The following is a 12,253-nucleotide window of genomic DNA, read 5'->3' as shown; positions in this document are numbered from 1 at the left end:
CCTCGCTGCGTGCAACCCATCCGTGTAACAAGTTGACAGGCCTAGCGCGTCAGCTCCATCATCCTCTCCGACAGCTAAAACGCAGCATTGCATCCCTTTTCAGAGAAAATTTGCGTCTGCACCATGAAGCGTTGTACATTATTTCTTAGCACTGCAGGGGGCTCAAGTCCATATGGAACCTTCACAAATATTACCACAGATCAAACCAGCGGCGTTTCGAGGCAGATTTGACATACCTATTTAAATGAACAGCAGGGGTCCTCGGGCTGCCTCAGGCTGTGCAGGAGAAAACCTCTGTGGAAAGCCTATGCTGCAGCTCCATTACTCAGCAAAGACACACTCTACATTTATCATTCATTTCATTTCTGCCTGGGCAAGAAGCTCATTTGCCCAAGGTCAACAAAAAAAACGAAAAAAGGGTTTTTTCCAAGAAATAAATGTACCTGACAACTGGGATTTTGTTCTTTGGGTTTGTAGAGCACAAATAAACACCAGATAATTCTCAAAAATACAGAAGAGCTATGCAATGAATTTGGTAGCTTGAAATTTGATTTTTGGGGAAAGTCCAATAAATGTTATAACTTTTTCAAGAGTGCATAATGAGGAAAACAGAATCTGATAGGAGCATCAAATTGAAACTACCTGATTACAAAATGGGTCTTTATTGTCTTTTATAACAATGCATTAAATACTACACATCTCTCTACAAAGCTCTTCTAAGGAGTCAAAGAATTTATGTGCTATCAATGGGCATAGTTATAACACACAATAAAGAAGTCGGGACCAGTAGTGTTCTATCAGACGTAGCTTTTATGGCAAAAGTAAATGGACAGAGATTCTATAGTCTTGCAACCATACTAACCTAAGTTTACTAATTAAGTTTACATGAAAAAACAATCTTTAAACATTTTTAAAAATATAAATCTATTGAGCCACTTAATATAAATATCCCTCACATTAAATGTCAGCACATGTAACAATTTCTGCAATTCTTCCCTTTAAGACGAAAAACATGTATTTTAAATACGACAATGAATAATCCTAAATCTGATCATGTTTGTTGGATAGCCATTCATCAGTGCTACTAATACTAACTCAAACTACATTATAAAATGAAAAATGTTCAAAATATTCAAACTTAATTCATAATCAAAACCAAACAACAAAAAAGGCAAACAAACCATTCACTTTTAAATTAGGTAACAAGTTCCCTCAAAATGAAAAAATAAATATTATTACTTTAACAAAATACACTGTTTCACTTCAGTGGCATTATGATGGTCCATTATGAAATCACTAGGTAAATTCAGAAGCCTCTGAAACATAGTTCTGAGGTAATGTTTTACTTGGTTTAGAGTTAACATTATTTATCATAGACTATAATGTACTTACATGCATTAATGAGTAAAATGACTGCTTGCCAGTATAAAAGAGAAAGTTAAATGGACGGCCATCTTCTCCCCACTGGATTGCTAGTGAAAAGCAAGATTAGACAAAAAGGCAATATTATACACCAACTAAATAATGGTATTTAATTGCAGTTTTAATTTCTTTTATAACACTGATTACCTTTTTAAATATCAGAGAATAAAGACATTCCATGGGAATTCAACCTATCTGGAAAGCTAATATTTTAACATACCTTATTATAACTGATCTCTGCTAATAATAACTGCTAATACAACCAGATTTTTAATATAACATTCTAAATCTTTCATTACATAATGGAAGCCCTGTTGTACATTTTAAATAAAATCTCAAACAATCTATGTAATAGCAATACAGAAAGAGGTGCCAAATTTAGACTAGACAGAAATGCACACTAAAAGTCAAGTATAAGCTATACCATGATTATGAAAGGGGCCAGATTGACAGCTCCAGAAAATAAAGTATTTTAGAAACAGAAATACTACTATATGGGCAGCCATTGAGTAAACCTTATGACACTGCCCTGATAATATTTCCAAAATGTGGTTGAGACATAACACAACAGTGCGCAGAATACAGGTATTTTTAGGCAAAAGAGTTAAAACAATTTCATCTGTCTAATCATAGTAGCCAAAACACTTATTTATGTGACACTCTAGCAATATAAAAATTAAGAACAGATATATAATTTAAGGATATTTTCATCTCATAAAAAATTCCTTTATTTTAAAATTAAACTTCTCTGTCATTTTACCTGCTACAAATTGAATCTGAAGCAATTACCAATGCCATTGCTGGGCAGAGAAAATGGTATAGTTAGGCTTGGAAGGATTAGGTTTTTATGGGTAAATGTCAATTTCACAAACCAAAAAAATATTTTCTTTATCAGAAATGTATAGCTAGGCAAAAGTAAGAAAAATGCAGCTTGAGAACTCACTAGAGTTTTATTTAAAATATTTACTTTGTATATTTTGACATGTAATGTTAACAATTTGTATTTTAATCATTATAAAGCTTTAACTTTTTTAATCTAAATATCTACTTTCATTAAATAATTGTCTGACTCTCCCCATAATTACCTGCAACTTTGAAAATTTAACTAGAAAAAAACTGAAAAACAATGCTTAAAACCCATAATTTTGCGCAGCAGTGAAAATCAGTCTTTTTCTGATTCAAGGGTCTTCTTAAGTAACACAACACCATGCTAACTTTACAGAAGATAATGCATAAGTGCATAAGTGCTGAACTGTAGGCAGCTTTAGAAAAAGTATTTAGTAAAATGCATTTAATATATTTGTATTATTCTGCTTGTTCAATAGTAGAAATTAAAATCTAATAGGCCTATATAGGGGTGAAATCTTTCTAGAGTGGAAAAACTGTCACTGATTTCAGTGGAGCCAAGATTTCACCCACAGTATCCATTTCAAGCACTGACAATATTTATCAATCATATTTTGTCAAATATTTTTCAGTAGGAGTACGTGACTTAGTGAGTTGATATATTTGAAGTATTTAAACCTGGAGATCAAAGCTATAGGCTGGTTTAGATAATGTGTTAGATTAGTTTAGTAAAGCCAAATCCAGATTCTTGTAGACATTTGCATACATTACAAAACTTCCAAGTAATCTGGCACACCCAGTGTATACTCAAAAGAGGTTAAATTGGAGAGTTGCAGATAAAACTGAGGTGAGTAGAAGCTTGCTTAATGTTGGCCTGCACTAATAAATCCTATCTTATAAATGAAAACAGTTTTTTCTTTTTGTTCCCCACCACTACCATGCACATAGAAAGAGCAGCAGGAATATGAAACTGAAGTTGCTTTTTTAAATGAACTGAAAAAGTTAATAAATCCCAAACATCTCATCACCAATGAAGAAGGAACAGTCTGCAGAAGATCAGAGGCAGATGAAAACAAGTCCTGACAGACCTGATAAGCACAATATGCATTACAAAGACAAGTTAAAGTAGAAAAATGGCACAGCCACTGGTGGTAAGAAAAGAACTAAGCTGGCAAAGACAGAAGGAACCCTGGCAAAAACTGTGCCAAATTGAGACATCACATAAAGCAACTGCTTTATGGACTGGCTTATGTTTTCACCATGATCAATTTCTTTTAAAATACAGTTAATGTGAAAGTTAGTTTGACTCAATTTTTACTAAAAGATGCCATTATTCACTAAATTTATTATAGCGTTTGTGTATTTCAGTCTGTAAAACTATGAAATTGAAAAAAAAATGTGGTGAGATGTTCATGTTGCTACCCGATACTATATTAGCTGGTAATCGTACAGCTGCTCAGTGATTCCTGCTCAAGGACCATACAAATTTGTATTTTTGCACTTCAAAGTGTTAAAGATGTAACTTTTAGAGAACTGAACAATACTTCCTTGAAAAATGGTGATCATTTCTGACAAGGCTATTTTTGGCTATAAATACAAATTCACCCCTCAATCACTTAAATAAGATCAGTGTCTGAAAGAGCTCATAGGTCCTGAAAGCATATGTACTAGTAGTCTAGTGCTGACAACAGGAGATAACCAAGAGACTTTAGAATTACGTATTTATTTTTATCATCTTGCCTCTTCAATTCCAACGATTTTAGCTTATATTTCACAATTGACTGAAGCTAGAAATTAATGTTTTACACCATTTGAAAGCTGATGTTCCAAAATTTCAAATGATATAAATAGTTGGTCTCTACCTTTAAAGGTTCTCAAGATAGCAACTGCTAATATATGAGAATTCATATGAGCAAGAAAATAAGATATTACTGAGGATCAGAATTGTGTTCTTTGGGGACTCAGAGGCTCTGTGGACGCAGAGCCTTTCACACACAGGTTACTAGTTCAATTCAAGCTCAAGACAGTAGCAGCCAAAAGTTATTGAAATGTTCGTTTACTGTTCCATATCGAATGAATTTGGTAATCTAAATAGTTTCCATTGAACAGAAGTCCGGCACACAAAAACCACTACCAGAAATGAGATCAAAGACTGCACGCACATGGAAACTGCAGAGTTGATCCTGCCAGATCAAGGTTAACGGCAGATAATGAGGGATCATGAATGGTCACTGCATATTCTGTGCCCATTCTTTAGATAAAGAAGTCACTTCAGTTTCCAAAGCTGCCAATATGCTATCTTTCATAAGCTGAGTTTAACAGAAAGAGTTTTGTTTTTAAAATTATATTTTATATCAAGGACTAATAAAAAAATAATGCTTTATGGGTTGATCCAAAGCCACTGAAGGACTCCCATTGACTTCAGTGGCTCTGGATCAGACCCTATATTATTAGAAATGGCAGAAAACATTTCTTGCTAGCAATGGTGGTTCACAAGACATCTTTTCTTAAAAAAGGTCACTGGTCCCTTGGGGCATGTCTACACTGCAATTAAAAACCCTTGACCTCTGATTTGGGCTCATGCTATGAGGCTATTTAACTGCAGTGTAGACATCCGGGGATGGACTGGAACGTGGACTCTAGGACACTGTGAGGTGGGAGGGTCCCAGAGCTTGCACTGCACCCTGAATTGCAACATCCACACTGCAATTAAACAGCCCTGCAGCCCGAGCCGGTGAGCCTGATTCAGCTGGCCTGGGCCAGCTGCGGCTTTCTAACTGCAGGGCAGACACACTCTAAGTCTAGCAGTACTTTTTGTCACCCGTGCAGGACCTCAGATCAGTAAAATTTCATATAACATTTGTGTTTTTATTACTCAGGTGCCTCATTTGCAGCTCTAAAGAACATTAATAAAGGAAATCTAAATGGGTTTCAGGAATTTTAAAGCAACATACAGGCTCAACATAAAAGCTTTGCTAAAGACTGGAAAGAATACATGCATGCTTACCTCTTTGTTTTGGAAAAGTTTCAGAGGGATGCTGTAGAAAACCAACGAAAACAAAAAAAGTTAGTATGCCATACTAAAAATACTCAAAAAATGCATTGAATATTATTCTTACCTTCATTAAAGGCCTGGCCCTTTTCTCAAATAAGCCAGAGGGAAAGAGGTAGGCAATAGCTTTCTGTAAACAGATACACAAAGATCAGATACATATTTGTTCTGTAACAGCAACACAATAATCAAATTCCTTATGCTTTTACTATGACCATGCTAAAAAACCCTAGACAGCACAAACAGACAAATCAACAACAAAAAAATAGCATATACATATATGCTGTGCTGAGAATAAAAGTAACCGTAAATTTCTCAGGATTCTTTAGAGAGAGAATGAAAGAAGAAGAATCTCATTCTGAGGTTTGTAATCTAGTATGTCTGGAATGAGTGAACTGTTCTCTTTACTTTAAAGTCAAACAGACAATTTATTACAAGAACTACTCAGTTGCAAGTTTCAAGTAGTATATATGCAACCTCCATTCTATTTAATCTAAACACTGATTTTTAAAGAGCGATTTTCACTCATTTCCTCGCCTTAAAAATACCTAATGCTGTAACTTATAATGGATTTCACATTTCATTTATCAAGATTATCGTTTTCTTAATTTTCTTCCTGCAAATATTAGTGTTTCTGGCAGGCGACAGTTTGATAGCCTTTGAGAATGAGTTATTTATTTATTCAACGAATAGAGACAAAATGGACAAAGGCAGCACATGCTTCCCCAGTTTCGCTACTAAGTGCAAATCCGCATAAGAAATAACTAAGGGTTGCACACCACTGAAAATCTCCATGCCACCTAGATCCAGTGTTTCTTCAGGACTGTCAAGAGTGATGTTTGTGGTGGTGGAAGTTTACATACACAGGTTCCTGAGCAACTATCACATGGGAACAACTGGTGGTCACTGCAATCTAAACTCAATTTGAACCAGCAACCTGGAAGTGAAAAACTCTATTCCAATTACTAAACCTTTAACAATGAAGTCTCCTTTTAAAGATATTTAAATGTCTGTCAATAAGACACTTACAATTCAGGAAACAATTGGAATGTGCATTTTTGCAAACCATTCATGGCTTATTATTAAGACTATTTGATTAAGATTATTGCTATATGCAGTACATCATACTTAGTCTTCATCCACTCAACCAATATTTTAATGTGGTATGTGTCCACTGTTAACAAATAACATCATTTACTCTAGCAAGCAGATTGAAGACTATGAACCATTTCTGGCACCATTGTAAGACAAAGTAGCTTGCAGTAATATAAAATCCAACTGAATGTAATTTCTATTCAGCAATTTATTACTAAGGCACCTTTTTTTCCCCCAGAACGGTTGAAAAAAAAATATTGATTAATGAAGCAAAAATAATATATTAGCTCAGAGACCCAATTTTTCCAAATTAAAAAAAACAACAACTATGTTTTGGTAAATGTGGTTCTAAATATGGTCTATTTCAGCCATGACATGAAATTAACAACATGAGCCTACTGAATTTAGAAAGAGATACAATCTTTGTATTACCTGTAATTTGTTACATACTGTACATTAGCACTAATAACAGAACAAAATACTGCAGTGGACTTGCTTGCATTTTTAGTGTACAGTGAAGAAAAATAAAATTACAAGAAGTCTAGTTAAAATCTTCTCTCAAGAATTATGCCTCTTTGTTGGTTAAGTTACCTTAAGGCTATTACTTGCTGATGTTTTCCATGGACATGGATTGGTTTGTCAGTGCTTCGAACTACTTAATATGCATGGAGTGTAAAAAGGCCTAACCTATTACTTTCATTAATCCCCTACTGGCATTCCAAACAGAAATTTTGAGAATTCTGAAGCAAACAAAAGGATTAAGTTGATTTTATGAAATGGTAATTTTGTTTCTCTTAGTGACTGCTGAATTCCCATTTGTTAGTCAATGGGCATTTTGTGCACACAGAGGGTAGGTGAACACCCATTTATGAACAAATGGGGATTAATTATGATGACAATAGAGAAATCTGCTGTGACCCAAATGATGTTAAACAAACACATTATATAATAACACACTAAAGGAATAATACATTATGGGCTACTGAGACTGACAGTGTGTGTACTTAAACAGTATCCTCTATTTTAGCTCTCAAGGATTTGATTCAAACAGTAACTATTTACTGTCTATGACACTGAAAACTCAAGGTGAGCATGACATTGTTTCACTGCAACTTCAGAGGTTTTGAAATTTGTCTTCCTTCTAATGTGGAACAAAACCAATGCATGTTGCATATTTTCATGAAAATGGAATTATGTTGGAGGAAGGTGTGTCTATTTCTATACCCCAGTAGTAGGGTACTGGCCTGGGATATGAGACACCCAAGGTTCAAGCCCCTACTCTGCCTGATTCAGAGCAGAATTTTTCATTCCAGTTCACGCCAAATTAGGCAAAACCGTGACCCAAACCTGAGTCTTCCACATCCCATGCCAGTATCCTAACCATCCAGCTACAGAATCTCTCCCTCTCTCTCTGAAAGCTTCACGGAAACATCTTTACAAATGTTTCAGCTTTGATGAAACAGCATATTTTGGGGAAAATGTTCTGAACAGCTCCAGCTCTAACTCATATTTATTAGTACCAAAAACAGAGAGTGGATCAGCCTCTAGACTGCCATGAATAACAAATCTCTGTGAAAACCAAAACTGGAGCACATTAGCATAGTTCAAGAGAAGCTTCATTAACTTAATATGGATTTCCTTCAAATTTGCAACATTGGATTTCAGTGCAAGAATTCCTCAGGAATTAGACCAAGATCTAGAAGACAATTATATTCTGTATATCCCTGAAAATATAAAAGTAAATCAATGAACTCTAAGGTATTCCATAACTAAGGTTGAAAGAGTCGGGGTAGAGAGAGAGCACTGACACATGAAGGTTCCATACAGACTTTTCCAGACCCAATTGCAAAGTATTCCTTTAGGACACAGGTTCTCAAGTTGAGGGTCATGAATACGTGTCTGGGAGTCATTACCACTCTATCCTTCCCTCATTGCTAAATGGGAGGGAATTGACTGGATGGGAAGAGAAATCCAATGGAAGATGGAGCTCAGAATGAACAAGGTTGACAATAGCTTCTTGAGGATAATATCAGAGTCTAGTTACATATATGTTAAGATATCTGATAGCTATATACTCCCACTACCCAACTTCTTTAGAGAGCAGGTAAATATTTCACAATTATAATTTTCCTTTGGAACAGGCCTTATAATTGTCCCTTAGAATAGAACACAGCTCTCTAATATGACAGACTGAAATGTCATACCCCTCAAACACATTGCTTTTTAGAATAACTGCACCTCAAGAATCCTTATACCCAACATCTCACTTCTGTTTCACAAATAGTTGTGTAACCTATTGCCCAAGGGATTCTAGAGAGAGCTCCATATACAGGATAACAGCCTTCTTTTGCTATAAGTTACTCTTTTAGCTCAAATTGAAGTGGTCTCTCTTGTGGATCTGAGAGTTGTGGGTTCAAACTCTTCTGATTGCCCATGTGGGAAAAATATAATGTGATTATATAATTAAAGAATAAATCTTAATGCATATATTCAAGGTAGCAAAATTAAGGTTGCATTTAATTCTGGCATTTCTTAAACTGAGTTGATAACCCTCATGTTCCTTCAGCATACTCATATATGGAACCCACTTTTAAGTTACCACTTGAGGTACTAGATGCCTTTAAACATTGCTAGTGGGTTTCAGTGCTTTTCACCAGTAGATGAATCCACCCCAGTTTAATAGGGACTGAAACTTGTTCCCATCATATCCGATAGATGTTTGGTGGTCCCCCAAACCAATTACCTGCAAATATGCAGATTAGCTCATTAAAAATAGCATAACATTTAGCAGCTATTCTGCACCCCCATTTCCAGTATTATCCTTCTTCTGTTGTCTGGGTCTAAACCACATTTTCCCTCCATTTGCAATCCAAAGATTCTTGTCCCTTCATTTTCAAAAGGCCAGAGAAAATCTGGCCTCAATTTTAACCTCAGATGGGCCAGTTTATTGCCATCTGATGCACATTTAATTGTATCTTCAGGCATTTAAAAAACCATGCCTTAATTCAAACTGGATTGGCAAAAAAATATTAGGTCAGACTCGTAAGTCAGCAAAGGGAGAGGGGGGAGGCAGTTTGTGTCTGCTGTATTCAGGATCTGTAGGGCCAGTGTAGCTCCCCAGCATAGGATAGGGAGCCCTTAAACTGTTCTGCTTCAATGGCCCTATGGAGCTTTTTTACAGTGCAGGTCCACTCTGGCCATGCTTCCTTCTGCTTTCTCTGATTCACCCACATCTCGCTTCCATTACACCCATGGCCTACTCTGGAATGCCTCCAGTGCCTAAGAGCTAGTGGAGAAGCCTCCGGCAATGGGGGTATTTTCTGAGGAAGTCTTCCTTATGGCTCCTTTGCCACAACCTAGTTGGCACAAAAGGTTCCTAGAACATTGAAAAAATCAGACACAATTCCACTTTCACTCCATTTTTACATACATAAAGCTTTAAGCACTGAGTACTACACCAGTTCAGCTCTAAGACTATACTTCGGGGCATAAAATTTGAAACTTTTCAGTAGGGTCTCTGGCTTCCTAGGTGATGCTACTGAACCAGCTTCCTCTGCTCTCCAAGCTACTCAGCCTGATTCCCACTCTCCTTGTCAACCCTGTTGCGCTGGGAAATCTCCAGTTCTTGTACCAGACTCCAATCCCCACTCCAGCTCACAAAAAAATTTTCAATACTGTATTCTTCGGGCTAAAATATTTAATGAAATGATTGCTCTCACTGAGTGAGCAATGACTAATGATAATAGAATGCTAATAATACTAAAGAATGCTAATAATGGTGGTTGTTTCCAGTATCTTTTTAAAAAGAACTTCTGCACAAGTTTTTTTTTTTTTAAATGGGAGTTATGTGCCATGGAAGTTTGAAGTGCTAAATAAATTAAGAGCTAAATTTTAAAGTTACCAGCCCTTTCAAAAAACAAAAATAAAAAATATCCCAGTGGTTAAATCAAATCACTTAACTTTTCCTCAAAAATTTCTGCTAAACCCCAGAATAATTACAATAATTTGAGGACAACAAACTCTTATCAGAAGCTAAAGAGATGCATGTAGAAAAAGTCAAGTTACAAGGAATCAATGGTTGTAACCTCAACTATGGTATTATTGTTATTTTCTGCTAATAAAAATGTTAACATATTTTATAAAAGTAATTCTACTGGTGCAAGCACCTTTTAAAATCAACATCATGTCCAAAAAACTGGTACCACATATGGGAAAATGCTTATATAGCATCTTATGAGAAACAACTATTTTTATTTGCATAGTAACAACTTCTCAAAATATTAAATAGCTTAATTTTTTATATTAGAAAAGGAGGGGGAAAAAAATAAAACAACTGAAGTCACCAGTCTAAATGGACTTGTCTGGGGATTTTGCATAGGTAAGAAATGCATGATTTGACTCCCTTGGGACTAGCATTTTACACAGAATAGCACTCAGAGTTTTTAAGAGTTTCTTTAGGTAAAATCTGAATATCCTTTAAAAGTCAAAAGTGCTGGGTTGTTTTTAAAAACCAATCTAACTCCAACATACATTTTACACAATTATAGTACTAAAAATGTCTTAATGCTTACCCATCAGAGAACTTATGTGACACACAAATAGCATATTATTGTGGGCAGGGGGCTTCTCATTTAATCAATATGCTTTAGGCCACAAAATTCTTTGTGGGGAACAACTCTTCTAATGCCCTTGTACAAAGACATTTGCAAGTGAAACTAGTTTCCTTAAAACATTTGTTTTACATTTAAACATAAGTCAGTCTGCATGTCAATTATCAATTAAGATCTATGCCCTACTCACCAAAAGATGCTTAACATGTATCTATAGATCAAATACAAGAGCTGCGCTATATTTTTTATTTTACTAACTCCACTGAAAGACAGTAGCTTTGTACGGAGCTCAGATATCTGGGTAAGTAAGTCCATAAAAGGAAGAATAAAAATACTAGGATATAAATAGATCATAGGGTTTAAGGTGCTTTTCTTGTATTAATCTTACTTAGATTTTTGGCTTTAAACTAGAATATCAGTGATCTGACAGTTTGAAATGAAGGCACAGCGTTTACTATGTCTATAAGTTAAAGGTAAATCACAAAATAAAAGGATTACAGACTCAACCAGGGAAAAGCACTGGGTCAGGACTGCAATCTCTATTAATTAGGTATCCCAGCTGGGCAGTGGGTATGCAGCTGTTAACTTGATCAATGACTTACCTAAATGTCATCTCTACTGATTCGCTTATAAATTACTAGCAAGTGAGACTAATGTACAGGTGCTAATTTATTTAAACTGTTCTCTGCAGTTCTACATAGCTTTATAAACTGCATCTGGCACCTAATGTTAGCTGTCAGTTGTACTTAGACATGCTTGTCCTAACGACTCTGTTCATTAGAAATGAGCACAAATTATGAAATATTGTGAAAAATGATACATCAAATGGAATGGGCAAAGCAAATCAATTAGAGAAACTTCATACCACATATTCACACAGAGGAGAATAAAATATCCTGGTTCCAGAGCAAGGTCCATAATACCAATTAAAAAGCAATTGGTAGACTTCTGCAGTTATATATCAATTTGCTGGATTCCCCCTTCCCTCCCCCAAGTAATTCAGGTGTAATGTACAGCTTAGCTTTTCATTCCTAAATAAAAGCATCAGTAAGAGGCAATTCTGCATCCAAAATATCGAGTAGGAGGATTAAAACAAAGTAAACTTTTTTCACTGTAGCACCTGTTTTAAAATTCACAAGGTTTAACTTTTATTAAAATACATATAAAATGCCAATGAAAAATAGAATCTTATGATGTCTACTTTTGAAAAGCACTGCACAAACTGATT

General features: G+C 35.4%; 1 protein-coding gene across 1 annotated transcript in view; it reads right to left on the bottom strand.

Annotated features, from left to right (window-relative positions):
* The window catches only part of MRPS9 (mitochondrial ribosomal protein S9), a 51,473-nt gene that overhangs the window by 26,448 nt on the left and 12,772 nt on the right, over nucleotides 1–12,253 (bottom strand). Inside the window, exons 3-5 of the mRNA XM_067563589.1 lie at nucleotides 5,388–5,450; nucleotides 5,276–5,306; nucleotides 1,393–1,472 (exon numbers count right to left, since the gene is read on the bottom strand). Of these exons, the coding sequence (XP_067419690.1) occupies nucleotides 1,393–1,472; nucleotides 5,276–5,306; nucleotides 5,388–5,450 (174 nt within the window). The remainder of the gene's footprint in view (nucleotides 1–1,392; nucleotides 1,473–5,275; nucleotides 5,307–5,387; nucleotides 5,451–12,253) is intronic.

Source organism: Emydura macquarii, unplaced genomic scaffold (assembly GCF_026122565.2).
Source record: "Emydura macquarii macquarii isolate MOO-44397 ecotype Brisbane River unplaced genomic scaffold, CSIRO-AGI_Emac_v2 contig_2531, whole genome shotgun sequence".
NCBI lineage: Eukaryota > Metazoa > Chordata > Testudines > Chelidae > Emydura > Emydura macquarii.
Note: the sequence above shows the minus strand (reverse complement) of the source record. Positions and strands in the feature narration are given on the sequence as shown.